Genomic DNA, 20,784 nt, shown 5'->3' on the forward strand with positions numbered 1-20,784 from the left:
TTGTATCTTATTTTATTTCATTGTCATTATCGATGAGAAATAATTAATACGGGATTTAAATCATAAAAATATTTGAAAATATTTAAAATATCATAATATATCATAGATATACATTAATAGATGAGATAGTGATATCTATCACAAATAAATAGTGATATTTTATTATATTTATAAATATTTTGATTTATTTTATTATATTTAAAAATAACCTATTATTATAATTTATTAGTAGTTAAAATATTTCCAAGGAACTTAAAAAAAAATAGATAGATAATAGAACAAAAAATATAGTTAGCCTTCTGTATTATGTTTAATTAGTCTCAGTTATAAAAAAAATGTTATTTTCAAATATAAGAAAATTAATTAAAATATTTATAAATATAGTAAAAATTTACTGTCTAATAACGATAAACTACAATAGACTATTATTTGTATCTATCATGACATAGATAATAATCTATCATGATCTCTCGCGATTCATCACATATAGTAATATTTTGCTATTATTTGTAAATATTTCCAGTAGTTTTATCATTTCAAATAATTTTCTTAAAAAAATTTCAATTTTTTAACTTTTAATATTATATCTAACAATAAATTTATGATTTGTTGAATATTTTATAAAGTTGAATAATTTGTTGGGCCTAAATTGAACGTTACCTATTACATATATTTAAGAATTTAGAGAATAATTAAGAACATTAGCTAAAACTTTTTTTGTCCTTAAAATTTTTGTAAAAGGAACATAATTTAGGCTCATTTGGTAACTATTTTATTTTTTGTTTTTGTTTTTGAAAATTAAGTCTATGAATACTACTTTCACCTCTAAATTTCTTCCATAAAACTTTTCACCAATAATTTAAAAAATCAAGCAAATTTTGGGAATTTAAAAAGTAGCTTTCAAAAAATTATTTTTTATTTTGAAATTTGGTTAAGAATTGAATTATTGTACTTAAGAAAGATGTAAATCATTGTAAGAAATAAGGATGAAATAGATTTAATTTAAAAACAAAAAACAAAAACCAAAAATCAAATAGTTACTAAATGGGACATTAATTTTTTAAATTAGTTATAACAATTTAATCTATATATTTTGAAAGTTGTAATAATTTAATATATATGAAAGTTTAAGTATCCATGTTATAAAATATATCCTTTATATTTCTTAATTTGTAATCTATTGAAAATTTAAAATTAAGTGTTGGTTTCAATTACGTAACGGCTCAATATGTGTAGCATTATGAAAACATTTTCGTCTCTAATCAGTTAATTGAATTTACATATTTAAGAATTTCTATAAAATTTTAGGGTATTTTTTTACGACAGAGACAAAATCCTTAAAATTTTTAAAATACAACTAAGACCTCCCATTTCGTTTTTCTATTTTTCTAATTAAGTCTATTCCCTCTCATTTTTTTTTTTTTAATGATTTGCAACTTTCTTAAATATAAAGAGTTGAATTCTTAGATAAATTTTAAATTTCAAAAACAAGTTTTTCGAAACTGTACTTTTCTTAGTTTCAAACTTTGGCTTAGTTTCTAAAAGTATTGGTAAAAAGTAGATTACAAAATAAGAAATTTAAAGATGAAACGAGTGTTTATAGACTTAATTTTCAAAAACTAAATATAAAGTACGAAATAATTACTAAACAAAACCTAAGTTATTGTATCTAAGGTTGAATGACTAATTTGCTACAAAATTAAAATAAAAAATTGTTTGTTGTTCACCATCGATTCGGGTCATTGGGATGTTGCAAAGTTTCAAGAGAACCTTAATATTGAGGAGGGATCTTTGATTCTAATTATTCGTGCTCTTCATTGGGACATTAGATGATTCCCATATTTGTTATTGTGAGTATAATGACATTTTTTTCGATTAAAAGTGACAATATGAAATGATATTCGAGTTTGAATGTCTTCTTCTTAGACTAAAAGTTTATGCCAATAGTGAAAATGTTTTTGGAAGATGCAAATTATAGAGAAAATTAAAATATTTATTTGGCGGTCGTGTTTGAATAGACTCCCTAATCCAATTAAATTGTTACGTTTGAAGTTCATTTGTTACTAGAGTTAGCACACTAAGCTAATTATGTGAAAATTTGTTACAATTAAAGTTAGTACACTAAGTTTAAAGTGTTTCTAATTAGGATAACTTGAAATTAAAGGCACGGGCTCCTTTTATAAGTTTGGAGTTCATCCCCATTCTTAAATTTAATCGATGTGAAATAAACTGCATTTCTAATATTTTGTTAAAAATTTAATATAGATCATCACAATTCACAAAGTTCATGAACTTAAATTACTACTCTCTTAAGATTTCATATACCAATAATAGTTTGTAACCTATTACACATAGAATTGATAAGTATACAAATCCACGTAAAGTTGGAAAAAACATAAAAGATATAATTCCAAAATATTTGGAATCCAGCATTAATTAATTGGACACGATTATACACATCAACTAACAAACAAATTAAATTAATATATATATATATATATATATATATATATATATATATATTATATAATATAATTTAAAAAATTGAGAGAAGGAAGCAAAACCACGCCGGTGCCACGTGGCGTACGTGACATTCATAACTTACTACCGTCCCTGAGTGTTTCGTGTTTTCTTATTCCTCCGTTTTTCATGTCACCTTGGATGCTTCCGGTCGGGGCATTTTTCGGACAGATTCCCTCGTGGATTTAAAAAATAATTAACCCAATAATTCAACATCTTTTCCAATGAATATTCATCCCTCATCCCATGTAGGGTGTATTTGGATCAAGAATTGAAGTATCCGTAAATATATCAACATATCCGTAAATCGAAGGATTCGGTTTTAATAGTAAATATCAATAGATATCTCAAACATCTTTTATAGTGCTCATAAAATATAAAAAATGTCTATTTAGTCTAACATAAATATTCACTCATTATAACATCCATAACTTACTTTTTGAGTAGAAACAACTTTATTATTAATCTAAATAATTTTTTATAAATTTCATGACTTACAAAAATATTCGTCGATATCAATATTCCGTCGGTATATCCGTAAAATAGAAATCTCGATATCGATACTTTAATCCTTAGTTTGGATTAACTTTTAAAGTGTCTAATTTTAAAAATAAATCAATAGAAAAAATTGAAGTATATGACAACTACTCAAAATAATTTTGTAAACAATTCATGGTTTATTTTAAACAATTTTTATCAAAAAAATTTAAATAAAACTGGTTTTATTGAAAAATAACTTTTTCAACTAATCAATCCAAACATATTCTAATCTTAAATCAAAATTAATCGATTATATTATGTTTTCTATTTTATATTTTTAAATGCCACCCACCTTTTAGATCTCTAATCTACAAAGATCAAAACATATGCAACAAATTTATTTGGAACATTTTTTTTTGTGAAGTAGATATTTGATATTTTTGTTATTTTAATTAGTTAAATTATAGGTTAGAAATAACTTAAGCTTTTGATCCATAGTAAAAATTAATAATAATAAGAAATGTTGTTATCTCACGTTGGAAGATTTTGAGTTGCTTGAAGTTTATTTACCAAAGTCGAAGACTTTGATCGAACTTCCAAAATGTGGTTGTACTATTAGTAGAATCTTTTTTTCCACAAAAATTTCACTGCATTGTCTTTTAAGGGTGTTGCATTAACGTTCCAAACATAATATATTTAGATTTAGGTATATTTCATAATTATGACAAATTTTGTAATTTATATCGCTTCATTTATACATGCCAAAAAAAAACAATTAATCGGTATATTTGTATTTGATTATATATTAAATATTTTATGTGGCTGAAAAATGTTTGGCTTTATACTGTTAGATATATAAAATAAAAAAAATAAAAAACTATAATTTCACTGTGCATTCAGTAGTTTAGAGAGGACAGCAACAAAATGGTTTAATATAATTCTCCAAACTGTAAAGATTTATCATAAACATATTATGGATTTTCTTTCAGTTATAGTACAATAATCTAAAATAATAAAAAAAAACTTTACTATTAAGAAATATGAAAGAAAATATAAATTTTCCTTAAGTATCTTGAGAAAGTTTGATTAATAATTCGGAAAGTCAATATAACCTAAATGTGGAATTGAATCACTGCTTCCACTAGGGATGAAAAGTTGTTTATTTTATGAATTAATTTCATGGTCTCAAAAGCGAAAATAAGGATATTTTTTGTTTAGAATTTTGTTTTATATTTTCGGATTGTTCAACAAATTTGTGTTTCTAAAAATTATTTTTGGATTATCTAATCTAAATAGTGAAAATTACAAAAACAACATTTTTTTTTATATTTTTATTGTAACAAGACTTTGAATTTTAAAATTTAAAATATAAAACTATATTAAATAAAGATAAAAATAATTAGAAATATAATATGTCTGGTTATAAACTCAGTCATTTTTAAAAAAATATAATATGTATTATGTCATGTATTATAAATTATATAGGAAAATTTTTACATATAGAAAAAATGTAAAACTATTTATAAAAATAGAAAAAAAATACTGATAGACATGAATAGACTTTTATCATCGATAGACTTCTATTAGTTTCTGTCACTGATAGACATTATTAGACTTCTATTAGCCTCTATCAACGAAAATTAAAATTTTGCTATTTTATATAAATAGTTTTCCTGGTTTTTCTATTTTTGAAAATTCCCCAATTATATATTGTTACAAAATAATAAGTATATAATTTTTTAAAAAATAAATTAATAATAATTTATTGTCAACTAAATATTAATGGGCAACTATAACTAGTTTTATAATTTATAAATATATGGTATCAAACACATTTTAAACTATTTTCAAATTAGAATCCAATTTCTAAATCTCTACCAAACATATATTCAAAGACATGATATACAATTCTCTTTTCCTTGAATAATTTGTTTTTAGATTTTTTATTTCAAATTCTTTATCAGACCCTAAATTTCTCATATTTTACCTTATAAGTTATCATCGAGCTTTCATCCTTATTTCTATTTTAGTCTCTAATGTTGTCGGATTAAATTACTATTTTAGTCCATAAATTTTAATTATATTTTAATCTATATATTTTTAAATGTCTAGATTTATATATTTCAGTCACCTTAAGTTTACTAATTCTTAATCTTAAATATGTCTCTAAGTTTTGAGTGTTGTTTCTATTTGGTCCATAGGTTTTAAAATGGATAATGGCATTTGGTAGAACTTTTAGTGACAATAATTAAGTGTATAACAATATTTTTTTAAAAAAAATCATATATAGCAAAATCTATCGGTGATAGACTCCTACCACTAACATGGTCTATCACTAATAAACCTCTATTAGTAATATGGTTTATCACTTATAGACTTCGAAATCAAAATCTAAATTTTGTTATAACTACAAATTTTTTTGCATTGTGATATATTTGCAAATATTTTAGGCATCATAACTATATCGCACCTGCCCCTTTTAAAATGTCACATGTTTAATATTTAAGTTTTGAGTTTAGTTTTAATTTAGTCCATAAGTTTGACAATGTTACAATTTTATGTTTGAGATTCTAGTTTTGTTTCAATTTAGTCTCTAAATTTAAAGATTTACACTTTTAACCTCAATTTTTCATTAAATACTAATTTTTGTTTTTAGTGTTAACACATGTTAATTAATTTAAAACATCTAAAAGAATTATAATTAATTAAGTTTCACTATTTTATTATCACTATTTAAACTAAATTTAAAATCTCAAATTCTTAATAATTTTAAGTTAAATAATACACATTGACATCAATTTGAGAAATAGAGATTAAAAAAAATGAAAAATCTTATTAAGGACCAAATTAAAATAAAATTCAAATCTCAATAGCAAAATAACAATATTTTGAAATTTATAGACTAAACTAAAATTAAACATAAAATTTAAAAGTTAAACATTTTGAAAGCGAACAAGTAAAAATTATAATCCAAATCTAGAAAAACAAAAGAGGTATTTTCCTCTAAAATTTATTGAAAATACAAAATTTTTAACATTTGAAAGTCGAAAATGGTATTTAAATTCCCATTGGTTTCTCATAATCTCATTGCAGTTGCAGTCAGTGGGATGATATAAAGCGTCGGAGAATCACAGAGAATAGAGATTATTGGGCGGTGAGATGAGTTTAGTCAACACTCATAGAAGCTCTGCGCCAATTCGTTCCCTCTCTCCTTCTTCATCCTTCATTTCCCGCTGCTCTCACACTCACACTTCCTCCTCTGGTAATCCTATCCTCTCTCAACGCTTCTTCTCTTTTCTTTTCCCTTTATTACCGTCTCATCGTCATCGTTACCCCTTATTCTAACCACTTTCTGCCTGAATTGAATCAAAACATTTGCTCTTGTTTCTCAATTCGCCTAATCAACTCATGGACCGCTTTCCTGAATGAATTAGTAAACTGCATTTTGTTTATTTTTCGAGTTTTTCAGGGATACCCGTAGTTTTGTGGCAATTTTGGAACTTAATTAGGAAAATCAAAGCCTTTCTGCATTTCTTTGAAGAACAAAAGAATGCAGGATTCGGTTTTGATAATAAATTGGTGTGATGAAATGAGATATTTAAGGCTCCATTTCATAATCATTCGGTTTTTTTAAATTAAGCTTATGAAATCTAATTCTTACATCCTGGTGAGTTTTTTTTAGTTTGTTGTCTACTTTTCTTTTAGGGTGTTTTCAAAATTCATGCCAAGTTTTGAGAACTAAAAAAAAAATTTGGAATCTGAAATTTGGTTATAGATTCAAATCTTTATTTAAGCAAGACGAAAACCGTGACCAAGGAATTGTGAGAAAAGAAGCTTAAACCAAATAGTCATTAAATGGGATCTGAATTCTATTCCGTGGCACTTCAAAATCCATTGGCTCTGGACTGGTGACAACCATGCCGGAAACAGAGCCATCGGGTGAAGGTTTATTGCCTCCTTAGGTAGAATTAACATGTTTATTTAGCGATTGCTATTTTGGATCCTTTCAAACCATACTTACATGTATGTCATTCTATACATTCCCATCTCATTTTTAATGTATGTATTAAAAAATCAACGATTAAAGATAAACAGAAAAAACGTAAACGATAGAGAATCGATAATTTATATAGCATACTCCTTTAAATACTGAAAATAACATAAATACAAATATAATAGTATAGTCCCTAGTTAGCTGGTTTTAAGACAGCATTAAGATTAGCCTTCTTTGGGGATTACTGCAAGTTTCAGTCAGATGCATGCAAAACAACCTCAACTGATACAGTGTTTTTTTTTCTTTATTAGACTGGATATTATTATAAACTTTTTCCAGCCCCCACTGATTCGCTTTTCTTTATGAAAGAGGGGAATGGGAAGATGGAAAATGAGGTAGTCTAGGGAAAGGCCGGATACTGTTTTTCCATGTTACTCATTGATAAATAGGAAAAGTCATCCTCCACGAGCATAGTAAAATCATCTGGAGTGGTTTCTACTCAAGCTGCTGTTATGATTTTTCTCAAGTGTGATTCACAAGTCAAGTTATTTAAGTTTTATTTCATTCAGGATTGAAGGACAGCAATGCATGTATTCAAACTGCATACAGGAAATGGCTGATTTAGTGGCAATAATTTCAAGTGTGAGCTTAAATTTGAACGTCAATGATTTAATGTGCAGATTATGTGACGTGTGGAACGCCAACTTGGATTGGGAAGGGAATCACTTGCATTTGCTTCAAGCGGAAGGGAACTTTTGAACGAATTTGTATCAACCTGACTCCTGTACAGGCAAGTAAATAAAAAAACTATCAAATTGATTGGAGTAAGACGGGGAAGTAGTAGAGATATAAACCATAAAGTTACCACTTCCATCGTGGATGTAGTTATTGATGAATTTATACTGATCCTTGGCATTCTGTTTCTGTCTTTGTTCTTTGCTGGCTTTTACTTGCAAGCCATGTTTTAAAAGGTTTTGTTGGCCTTGAGACTTTTTCCAAGGCGAGGTGTAACCTTCCAATTAAATTAAAGACATTTTACAAATCCTCAATTGCTATAACCAAGTATTGCTATACATGATAGTCATATAAAAGCGTAAAAAATTAAATATCATTGCAATTTTCACCAAATAAAAAATTCTAAAAGGATACCTTTAATATCACAATTATTATCATTAATAAGATTGATTTATACTATAGAATTTTGTCTTTAGTGTTCTTAAAGTCACAACACTAAAAGTAGTAATATTTCAAATTGTCACAATTTATGTCTTTACATTTTGCAAGAATTTGGCAAATCAAAATTATTTTTCTAATCGTTAGGTGAGGCGTAGAGATTTTAAATCTAAAGCGCCTTTTCACAGAGGCATAAAGTCTCGAAGTTAAAAGTTAGAATCTTACTTGAAGACGTAAGCCTTAATAGCTTTCTAAAACATAAGTCGGAAGTAATGTACTTCGTGCCTGCTGGCTCAATCATGCTCTTGCGAGTTCAATTTTTTGTGCTGTTAATGTCAGACAGTGTCATTGGCTTGTTTGAAAACGAACACATTGTAAACATTTGATTTCAGATTTTTATTGAAATAAACAAATTAATTACAATATGGGGTTAAGCTAATAGAAGTCCAACAGTCACACACGTTCCTTAAATATAAGACGTTTCCTCCTGATTGATAATTTTCAAATAGTATTGATGACGATTCTTGCCAACTATTCATGTACTGTGAATCTTTTAACTTGATGAAAATCATTGTGTTGCTGAGTGCCATTTACATTCATGATCTCAGGAAGATAGGTTAAGAAGATTAAAGCACCGCATGAAGGTCTACTTTGATGGTTCAAGAATCGACCACCAGGTTCTTATTAGTGCAAACATAAGCACCCTTTTACACATTTCATTTTATCTTTCTTAGTCTCCGATTGGAAATGTTTCTTGTAATTTGCCTCTTGATGTTGGGGTTTCTCCGATTTCATTTAACCAATGAAAGGTCTGTTATCAAAACAAAAACGACCACGAGGTTTGCTTATATTCTGAAATTTGATGCCTTAGTTTAGTACTCAGAAGATTCCCCAAAGCACAGCAACTTGAGTTCATATCTGGAATAGCTTCTAAGCTATTAATAACATTTCCTTCTAATGTCATTTTACAAAATCTTTATGTTATTAGTTCTCTGTGTACAACTTGCTCTCTAGTATGCTTATTGTGAAATTTTCACCAAGGACAGGAGGCTTTAAGAGCTCTATGGTATGCAGCTTATCCTGGTCAAGAGCTTCAGGCGTTGGTATCAGATCAATGGAAAGAAATGGGATGGCAGGGAAGAGACCCATCAACTGATTTTAGGTTATTATTTTGCTATATGAGTTGAGGACTGCTTGTTTATCTCTTGTATTACCTTTTGGCACGTTATCTCCTTTTCATTGCTCTGAAAAGCTTTTACCTAATCCAGAGGAGCTGGATTTATCTCTTTGGAGAATTTGTTGTTCTTTGCAAAGACATTCTCGGTAAGATCCTAAACTTCATTTGACTTGAAAAATTCTTTAGTTTCTTTTCACCTGAATGGGCCAAAGAGTTTATTAACTTAGGTTAAAAACTTCCCATAGATCCCCAAGTGTTAACATGTTATTAAGTTTTCCACATGTTATTATGTTTTCCACTTATCCTATTTGTCCTTTTATCGTTTCAGACAACTTTCCAACTTCTGTTGAGAAAACAAGGAGGAAAGCCAGCTGCTTGGGAATATCCCTTTGCTGTTGCTGGTGTAAATATCACATTTATGATCATGCAAATGCTTGATCTAGATTCTCGTGAGTAGCAAATCCATTTATAAGTACTGGTCTACATACAAATATACATGTAGGCTGCAATACTCCAGTATACTATTAGAGCTTCATTTTTATGGCGACTTTTAAATTCTTGGAAAGAGAACTAATGCAGCTCACCTTTTCAAATGCAGCAAAACCAAGGACTTTTATCAGATCAGTTTTCCTGCAGATGTTGTCAGGTAAATCTCTAAAAAGACACATATATATGACAATAATAATAAATTGGGTGAAATACATCAAACTATATTTTTAAGCATATAAATGCATTAACTCATTTACTTTGAATTTTCTTCTGTATAAAAATTATGTATATTTTAATAAACGTGTCCTAGAATCTTAAAACATGATGTGTTGCCCGTGCTTCTTAGTTTCTAAACTTAATCCTGCAACATGTCAAGTTTGAAGTTGCTTATTAATACAAGAGATATAATTGTCCTTGGTATGGTATTTTCTGTTAACAGAGAATGAATGGGCATTTGACTTGCTTTACTGCGTCGCCTTCGTTGTCATGGACAAACAATGGCTGGAGAGAAATGCTACCTACATGGAGTTCAATGTAAGAATAAATTGCAGACTCAGCTTATTCACTTCAAGAGTTCACTCTTTTAAAAATAAAAAGAAAAAAATATCTCTCTGCGAATTCTAACTCGTATTTGCTCTTTATTAGATGATATATAAATAAATTTACCTTCATCGACTAGTTTGAGTTTTTTAATCCATTAGTGATTTAAGACTCTAAGTGACATCTACTCATTTAATAAATATAGCATGAAAAAGCAATATAAATGAATAATCGAATAATCCATTTGTGGTAGGATGTATTGAAGTCCACCAGAGCTCAGTTGGAGAAAGAACTTTTAATGGAAGATGTATTACGGATTGAAGATATGCCTTCTTACAACCTTCTTTTAACATTAGATTACAGGTAGAATAATCTGTCACACCACTATCAAAGACAGGGTTGAAGTTAGAAATATATACACGTATTCACTTATTACTCTTATATATATATTATATATATATTTTTATGATATTAGGTTTTGAGCGAAGAAAAGCCCCTAGAACCCTTGCCTAATTTACTTGATGTTCTTTGTATTGTTTCAAATTTCAGCATAGGTAGATGTAAGATGATGTTACTTTAGCAGAAGAATGGACCGAGACTTTCCTATTGTTGAGATTTATTTATTATTATTGTAAAAAAATTGTGAAGTGAGAGATTGAATCTCTAACCTTTTAGGATGAAAGTCATGTTAATTACCGTTGAATTAAGCTTAATTTGACTTATTGTTGAGAAATTTAATTTAAATAGGAAGGTTTTTAGTTTACTGTTATTACGATGTTTATCATTTAACTGTTGATATTTTACAAACATGAAACATAGCCTATTGGTTAGAAATTAGAATATACTTACTTTCTTTGAGGAGTAGGAGGTTGAAACTCCTATCAAATTTTAGTCTCAATCTTCCCCATTTTTATATTTTAGGGATGAAAATGTCTCTCAATTTTATAAGGGATGGAGAGGGGGGATGGATCTTTCTCCGATCATTGTTTCAATAGTTTAGTTCAAGTTTCATTTTATGGTCTATTTAGATTAATTTTTTAAGGGTTGAAAAATGTACTTCTAAATGAAGTTAGGGGCAGATCTATGAAGGAATAGGGGGACACGTGTCCCTCTCACATTGTATCGTTATATATATATATATATATATATTATTAAATATTAAAAAATACGCGTATGTTTTGAATGTATATAGACTTACCCCTAGGATGTATAGGAGGAGTTTGCTTTAGTGGTTAGCAGTCCACTAGATTAGTGTATTTTTAATTTTTGAAAACTAAAGCATATAAACACTATTTTTACATATAATATTTTTGGTATTTACTTTACCATTACTTTAGAATTATATTCAAGTTAGTACAAGTTTAATCCTTAGTTTTTAGAATTATGATTAACAAATATCTAAAATTCAATTTTAACTTGAATAAATCCCTTAAAAATGTATAATAGATATATAAACTATCAATTAGTATCTAAAAATCTCATAAAATATAAAAAATTGCTTAAAAACTCATCGTCGTATTAGACAAAAATTTATTTTTGTTTCTAATTAAATCTCAGATTTTAAATTTTGTAGCCAATAGTTACATTGTTTTTCTTAAAAAAAATGTCTAGTATTATATATTAGACACATAATCGAGATATTAGTGATCTAATATATATTTTTTAAAGTTCAAGAACTATATATGACACAAATTGAGACGTTAATAGGCTAAAATTTTAACCTTAGATAAAGTTAGTGCCCCTAACATGAAATTTTGGATCTGCCATATGTTAATTAGTTAGGCTTGTTTTGACGATCTTATATAATTTGAATATTATATTGATATATTTAAAATTATACTTATATGAATTTGTATCCCCCTACTTAAAATCCTGGATCCAGTAACGAAGTAAATAATAAAATAAATTTTTTAAAACTTAAAAAGTTAGTTCAAACGTGCTCTTTAGTGCCAACTAGAGTAGTTTTTTTTTAGTGTCATTTACATATATAGCCTAGATAAATATATAAATTACACAATTGTTTAAAGTTTCCTATTTTTAGTCATATAAATTATTATTTTATGTAATAGTTTGATCTGATTTACTTTTTCAGCTCTTTTTGTCATTGATTTTTTTTTTTAAAAAAATAGTATATGATAATATTAATACCAAACAATGCATGTAAGGGAAGTTTTCTTGTAGTTATGAACCTCTATTGCATGCATCCTTTGTTGGGTTTTATGTCCTAAAACTCGTATTTTGTAAAATGATAAACATTTTCTATTATCAATATACTTGTTATTGATCTCATAAATCGTATGAAAATCTAAATTCAATAAACTAAGACCCATGACTATTGTATGAGTACTTCAATTTTATATGGAGACATAAGAGTGGATCGGGTTCGAGTAAATAGTCAAAATGATCTATGGTACATGAATGAGGTTGGGTACCTTATTTTGGTAACACCATTGGATGCGGCCTACTCTGTAGTTGTTACAAAGAGTTGTAAAGTGCTACATATGATGTGATCCTAATTCGTACATGTTATGACATGAGGAGTGGGGGCGTCCTATGCAATGAGTTTGTATAAGATCAAGACCAAGAAATAAGTCACTCTTACTTTATAACATTGTTTACTGTTTAAAACTGACTATTTCACCTAGATGACCTAGGTAACTCGATCTTAATCCTGAGCTAACTATGAACTCCTGTTTATTTGGGATTGCCCTTAGATTTGCATAGTTGAGGGTTGGTTCAACAGCGCCGGCTCAATAAGACTCCCATTTTAGGGGTAAGACCGGATAGATAGTTGGGGACATAAGGTGCAAGACGGAGTTCATGCCCACCCAATTTAAGGATAGGAGAAAGGTTGTTCTCTCAAGTACTGAATCTAGGTCTTAAACAAGGGGCTCTACCCTTTTACTGGGCTGAGAGAGTTTGGTTTGGTGATTAGATCACAAACTAGTTGTTCATTAGAGGATCAGTAGGGACTTGAGGAATAAGATGTAATCTCGGGGGTAAAAACATATATTTGACTCAGCCGTTATTACAAACAACCTGTGAAGGGTCGACTTGTTGATTATGGTTAAATCATGTGGACATAATATATCTACAGTAATGGAAGTGCAACTATGAGCTTTAGTGGAGTGACCCATTAGTTAACGAATGAGGATTAATTTGGTCTAATGAGTTTAGCCAATTAATCTCGGATCGTTGGAGCCCATGATCTGTAGGTCCGCGAGGTCCCCCTATTAGCTCGTAACGGACTAACTCTAGAATAGCGTGATAAGTTAATTTGAAACGTTCAAATTAGAATTAGGGGAATTAGTAATTATATGAGATATAATTATGTTTAATTTTAGAATTAAATGGAATAGGAGAATTTATATATTTAAATATAGCAATATATTTGCCTTGGCTTCTCCAAAGCTCACACATATAACAATATATTTGCCTTGTCTTCTCCAAGCATGGGCTGCAACTCATGCAGCTCTTCTCTTTGCATGTTGATTTGCATTATAATGAAGAGATTGGAGTGAAAATCGGGCATGCAATTTACAGAATTTTGAGAGAAAATTCGATTTGAAGAAAGGTTCTTCAACAAAGGTTGCTACAGTGAGTTTTTCTCCTTCATCCCTTGATTCAAGCTTGTTTTGAGTCCCACAACTCAATCTAGAGCACCAAGAGAATAGTGGGGAAGATCTTGAGGTGGTCTACAATAAGATATGGAGAAGATTGCAGCTGGAGAAGGGGCTTTGAAGAAGTTCTACAAGAGGTATGTCTTGAAACCCATTTTTCTGCCAGAAGCATGCTTTATATTATGCCAAAATTAGTGAATTTGAATGCTTAAATGATCCTTTGTGCTTCTGCTACCGTTGATACAATCCTACAATTGGTATCAGAGCATCATATAAGCATTCAATTCGGTTTAATTTTGGTTTGGTGGGTGTTTTATATGAGAAATATGAAACTAGTGCACTGATATGGTTTTCTGAGTTTTTGCTGTTTAATTCTCTTTAATTTCTCATTTAAATTTGTAATTGGCTCTTACTTAATGAACTTTAATGTGTTCTCAAGAGTCTAAAATTTATTTGGAGTCATTAGAGTTGAAATTAAGCTGTAATTTAAAGAAACAAGCGAAGGGGCCGAGTTGCAGTTCTAGAAAATTAGCCTATGTTCTTATCGTCGTTGAGGTTCCAGTTGCTAAAAGATCGTCTAGCTCCAGATGCTACACGATGTGAAGAAAAGCTAGACGATCGTATAGCAATGGGTGTTGGTCGTTATGATATTGAACACTAGACGATCGTGTACTTGCGGGAGCTAAACGATGCATTCAATTTTCTATACGATAGCATTAAACGTTCGTTTAGTTTTGGCGTGGGGACTAAACGATACGTTGAATTTACTATACGATGGTACTATGCGATTGTTTAGCAACGATGCGCTCTAAGTAATGCGATGAAGTGCTATGCAATCGCGCTGAGCAATCGTTTAGATGCGGAGCTAAGCGATCGTGTAGACATAGTGTGATGCGTTGAAGTTTCTATGCAATGGAACTAAACAAATCGCTTCCTACGATGTTGAACGACGCGATGATGTTCTAAAAGATGGAGCTAAGCGATCGTTTAGCTACACGGCGGATACTAAAACGATGATGTTGTTAAGCGATCAGTTTGGTTCTATGCGATAGAACTAAGTGATAGTGATGAAGAGCTATACGATAGCCTTGAGCAATCGCTTACTTCAATCGTTTATCTTTGATCGGAAGCTAAACGATGCGTTGAGTTGCTATGCGATAGCACTACGCGATCGTTTACCTCTATGCGGTAGCTAAGCGATGCATTGAGTTGCTATGTGATAGCACTACGCGATCGCATAAATTTGTGCGGTAGCTGGGCGATGCATTGAATGCTATGCGATGGCATTAAAAGATTGTTTACTTTTCGCGCGCTAAACAATCAAGCATTTACTAAACGATCTTTCAAAATGTAAGACGATGATCGTCATTACTAAACGATGAGACTTAGAACATGTGCAAGGGCTGCCGGGTCGACCGGTTCTCTTGTGGTTTGGTCTGGTTCAGCTTCGAATGGTTCTTGGCTGGTCCGGTTTAGACGGTTCGGGTCCCGTTAAAGCTACTTCAGTTCGTATTGGAGCGGTTCGGAAGCTGTTTTGTAATAATTAGGCTTCTGTTTGCTTTTTTTTTTTGCCAAAACTAAAACCATATCAGTCTGTATTTAATTATTTATGCATTTAATGTATGTTATAATTAAATAAATCTTATACGTGCATATAGTATGCCATTTAGATTTAAAATCCCACCATAGGAAGCATGTAACATGCATTAAAAGTATGTTATAATTGTTATAATATATAGTATGCATGTTAGGGTTTCTCGTACTTAATTTAAATGTTATATTAAATGTTTGAATGCCTAATGTATGTTATGGATGAATAGCATGTCTAAAGTTTTATAAGTTGTTATAAAATTGGGTTAGACATTTAAAATCCATAAACAACAACTGCATGCTCATGTAGGTTGACTACCTGTTTTAATTGTTAAAACTTATAAAACCTAGATTACAAACTCAATCGGTATATAATCATGTCTAAGGCTTGGGGTACAACTCCTACCTGGGGATTATGGCCGAATAATTGAGCATTGGTAACCGATTTTATGAGCATACGAGAGTGATGTGAGGTAATAAAATGGTTTATCACCTAGACATCGTAAGTTAAAATCCAATTATAAGAGTTACACTTGGATAAACCACATAGAATTAGAGTTTTTTTATTAGCCGAAAAAAACCTAAGTATAGATATACCCAAATAGAACACTTCAATGGCAGTTTAATAACTTTTATATGATAGAGTTATTAGAAAACTTCAGTGGGAAATTTATAACATATATGATACATTATTTTTTAGCTCTCACTTTTCTAAGAGTTCACAATTCATATTTAAGCGGTACTTCGTGTCACCCTGGGAGTGACCTTCCTTCGAAAAGTATTTTTAGCTTAAATCTAGATTTCGGTGAATAGGAGAAAGTTGTTCAAATATAAGTCTATTATACGATAAATAGATTTCAACTACCATGTCTCCACATAGTTTACAACGTGAGATTCATATGACGCTTCGTATCACCCTGGGAGTGACCTCCCTTCGGAGAGTGTTTTGTATGAGTCAATATCAAGGTAAACGGAGGAAGTAGTTCATAGTAAGTGGGTGAAGGATATGTGTCAATATATCCTATGGTCTCCTCCATTAGTCTGAACCGTGAGATTCCTATGTTGCGCCTGTTGATTTGCTTTAGGCGGCCCTTTGCTAGTCGTTTAGCGACAACTATCCCTGGAGGGTTGTAACATAGGATTCAGAATAACCCAGGCTTCAATAAAATGAATAGGGTCTTATAGTTCCGTTTTGGATGTTGTCTTCTATTTCGGATGCAAATTCATACCGTCCTATATGATTTGAAAATGGCGGGTCACACTTACAAGAATTACTAAGTTGTTAGTAAAGATCTTGACAGAAAACGATAACTAAACGACTATAGGAATAAGAGTTATTCCGGAGACAATAGCAATAAGAGTTATTCCGAGGATAGTGTTTAGTTAAAATTGTTTGTTTTAGTGAAGGAGTATCTGACTGCCCACGGTAGCACATATTCTGACTCACTAAAATATCGTTGCAAATAAATAATGGTTATGGGTATATTATTACATTTTACTAAAACTTGATTTTGAGTTTAGTTACAATTTGCTAATTAGAATTTATTTGAATTTTATCAGCATGTCGAATTCTAGAATACTCGTTTCCAATGTACATAACAGTAAAATCAAATCAACAAACAAATTACTAGCGGTTGATTATACCAACAGAGTTTTAACAGAGGATTGTCCTCTATCTCCCAACTCATCTGAAATTATGAATTATGTAGATGAGGATGTTGAATTCGAACAACAAGATAAATATGATTTACTTGTTATCGAAGCATGTTTAGTAGAAAACGATAAAATCTAGATAATTGATTCAGGTGCCACTAATCATGTATGTACTATCTTACAAGAAACAAGTTCCTGGAGACAGTTGACAGAAGGTGAAACAATCTTTAAGGTAGGGACCGGGGAGATTGTTTCAGCCAAAGCAGTGAGAGATATGAAGTTATTTATAGGAGATAAGTACATATATTTGAAAAATGTATAATATATTCCTTCTATGAAAAGGAATCTAATTTCTATCTCCTGTTTGCTAGAACAAAATTATAAAGTTTATTTCGAAAATGGTGAAGTGTTCATCAAAACGGGTAATAAACAAATTTGCTCTGCAAAATTAGAAAATAACTTGTACACATTAAAACCAACTGAGGTCAAAGCTATTTTGAACATAGAGATGTTTACAACTGTTGGGACTCATAAGAAAAGGAAGATTTCTCCAAATGCCTATCTTTGGCACTTAAGACTGCATCATATAAATCTCAATAGGATTGAGAGATCGGTTAAGAACGGTCATCTAAATAAGTTGGAAGATAGTTCATTACCACCATGTGAGTCCTGTCTTGAGGGTAAAATGACAAAAAGATCTTTTTCTGGAAAAGGTCTTAGAGCCAAAGAACCCCTAGAGCTGATTCATTCAGACCTTTGTGGACCTCTAAATGTTAAAGCAAGAGGAGGGTATGAATATTTCATCATTTTTATTGATGATTATTCCAGGTATGGGCATGTTTACCTAATGCGCCAAAAGTATGAAACTTTTGAAAAGTTCAAAGAGTATAAGGCTGAGGTTGAGAACCAAGATTAAAACACTTCAATCGGATCGAAGTGGTGAGTATTTAGACATAGAATTCTAGAACTATTTGATAGAACATGGAATTCAGTCTCAATTCATAGCCCTTAGCACATCTTAGTAGAACGGTGTGGCAGAGAGGAGAAACAGAACTTTGCTGGACATGGTTCGTTCCATGATGAGTTACGCTCAGTTACCAAATTCTTTTTGGGGACACGCAGTTAAGACCGCGGTTTATATTTTGAACATGGTTCCCTCGAAAAGTGTTTCTGAAACACCTTATGAGCTCTAGAGAGGACGTAAAGGAAATTTATATCATTTCAAAATTTGGGATTGTCCAGCACATGTGTTGGTGCAAAATCCTAAAAAGTTGGAACACCGTTCAAAAGTATGCCTATTTGTAGGTTACCCATAAGAAACAAAAGGTGGCTTCTTTTATGATCCTCAGGAAGATAAAGTGTTTGTATCGACAAATACAACCTTCCTGGAGGAAGATTATATAAAGAATCATCAACCTTGTAGTAAGCTAGTAATAGAAGAAATGTCTAGAGAAACGACAAACGTATCAATAAGAGTTGTTGATCGAGCAAGTCCTTCAACAAGAGTTATTGATAGAGTAGGCCTGTCAACAAAAGTTGTTGATGAAACTGATACTTCACATCCTTCTCAAGAGTTGAGGATGCCTCGTCGTAGTGGGAGGGTTGTGCAACAGCCTGACCGGTACATGGGTTTAACTGAAACTCAAGTCATCATACCAGATGATGGTTTAGAGGATCTATTGTCTTTTAATCAAACAATGAATGATTTGGACAAAGACTAATGGATTAAAGCCATGGACCTTGAAATGGAATCTATGTATTTCAATTTTGTCTAGGATTTTGTAGATCAACCGGAAGAGGTAAAACCCATCGGTTGCAAATGGGCCTACAAGAGAAAATGAGACCAAGCTAGTAAGGTACAGACCTATAAAGCTAGACTTGTGGCAAAAGAGTTTACCCAAAGAGAGGGGTTAGATTTTGAAGAAACCTTCTCTCTAGTTGTCATGATAAAGTCAATTAGAATACTCTTATCCATAGCCACTTTTTATGAAATATGGCAAATGGATGTCAAGACAGCTTTTCTGAATGGCTATCTTGAAGAGAGTATCTATATGTCTCAACCAGAAGGGTTTATACAGCAGGGTCAAGAGCAAAAAGTTTGCAAGCTTAATCGATTCATTTATGGATTAAAACAAGCTTCTAGATCCTGAAATATGGATTTGACTCTGTGATCAAATCTCATGGCTTTGAACAAAATATTGACGAACTTTATGTATACAAGAAGATCATCAACAAAACTGTCACTTTTCTGGTGTTATATGTTGATGATACTCTACTCATTGGGAATGAGGTAGAATATCTAGTTGACGTTAAGAGATGGCTAGCTTCACAATTCCAAATGAAAGATTTGGGAGAAGCACAGTATGTTCTTGGAATCTAAATAGTTTGGAATCGCAAGAACAGAATATTGTCATTATCTCAAGCATCTTATATAGACAAGATGTTGTCTAGGTATAAAATGCAAAATTCCAAGAAAGGATCTTTACCATCAGGCATGGAATTCACTTGTCTAAGGAGCAGAGTCCTAAGACACCTCATGAGGTTGAGGAGATGAATCAAATTCCATATGCATATACAGTTCGGAGTTTGATGTATGCAATGTTGTGTACTCGTCCCGACATATGCTATGTTGTAGGAATTGTCAGCAGATTTCAATCCAATCCTGGTCATGACCATTAGATTGCTATTAAAAACATTCTCAAGTATCTTCGGAGATCAAGAGATTATATGCTCGTGTATGGTCCTAAGGATCTGATTCTTATCGGATATATTGATTCTGACTTTCAGACCGATATTGATTCGAGGAAATCAACATTGGGGTTAGTATTCACTCTTAATGGAGAAAAAGTTGTGTAGAGAAGCATCAAGTAGAGTTGTATTGCGGACTCCACAATGGAAGCTGAGTATGTTGCTGTAAGTGAATCAGCAAAAGAAATATAGTTGATCCATTTACGAAGGCCCTCTCGGCTAATGTGTTCGAGGGTCACCTAGTAGGACTAGGTCTACGAGTTTTGTATCACTAGGGCAAGTGGGAGAATTGATGGGTATTGTGATGCCCTAGTTTATTGTATTTGTACATTTTATTCTCTCAATGTAAATACAACATTGTATATATTTGTATATATTGATCCACTGAAGTTTTAATCCAAGTGGGAGTATTGTTGGGTTTATGTTCTAAAACTCGCAATTTGTAAAATGATAAACATTTTCTATTATCAATATACTTGTTATTGATCTCATAAATTTTATGAAAGTCTAAATCCAATAAACTAAGACCCATGACTATTGTATGAATACTTGAACTTTATGTGGAGACATAAGAGTGGATCCGGTTCGAGTAAATAGTCAAAATGATCTATGGTACATGAATGAAGTTAGGTACCTTATTCTTGTAACACCATTGGATACGACCTACTCTGTAGTTGTTACAAAGAGTTGTAAAGTGCTACATATGATGTGATCCTAATTCGTACATGTTTTGACATGAGGAGTAGGGACGTCCTATGCAATGAGTTTGCATAAGATTAGATCCAAGAAATAAGTCATTC

General features: G+C 30.9%; 1 protein-coding gene across 1 annotated transcript; it reads left to right on the top strand.

The window, feature by feature from the left end:
* The first annotated feature begins 6,099 nt into the window (after positions 1-6,099).
* LOC120081712 (ELMO domain-containing protein C) lies at positions 6,100-11,117 on the top strand. Its single transcript, XM_039036803.1, has 10 exons — positions 6,100-6,262; positions 7,675-7,784; positions 8,776-8,844; positions 9,214-9,329; positions 9,436-9,490; positions 9,673-9,793; positions 9,943-9,990; positions 10,273-10,367; positions 10,627-10,736; positions 10,923-11,117. The coding sequence occupies exons 1-10, from the start codon at positions 6,160-6,162 to the stop codon at positions 10,951-10,953; spliced, it is 858 nt and encodes a 285-aa protein (XP_038892731.1). The 5' UTR covers positions 6,100-6,159; the 3' UTR covers positions 10,954-11,117.
* Positions 11,118-20,784: the final 9,667 nt, after the last annotated feature.

The sequence above is a fragment of the Benincasa hispida genome, chromosome 7, assembly GCF_009727055.1.
Source record: "Benincasa hispida cultivar B227 chromosome 7, ASM972705v1, whole genome shotgun sequence".
NCBI lineage: Eukaryota > Viridiplantae > Streptophyta > Magnoliopsida > Cucurbitales > Cucurbitaceae > Benincasa > Benincasa hispida.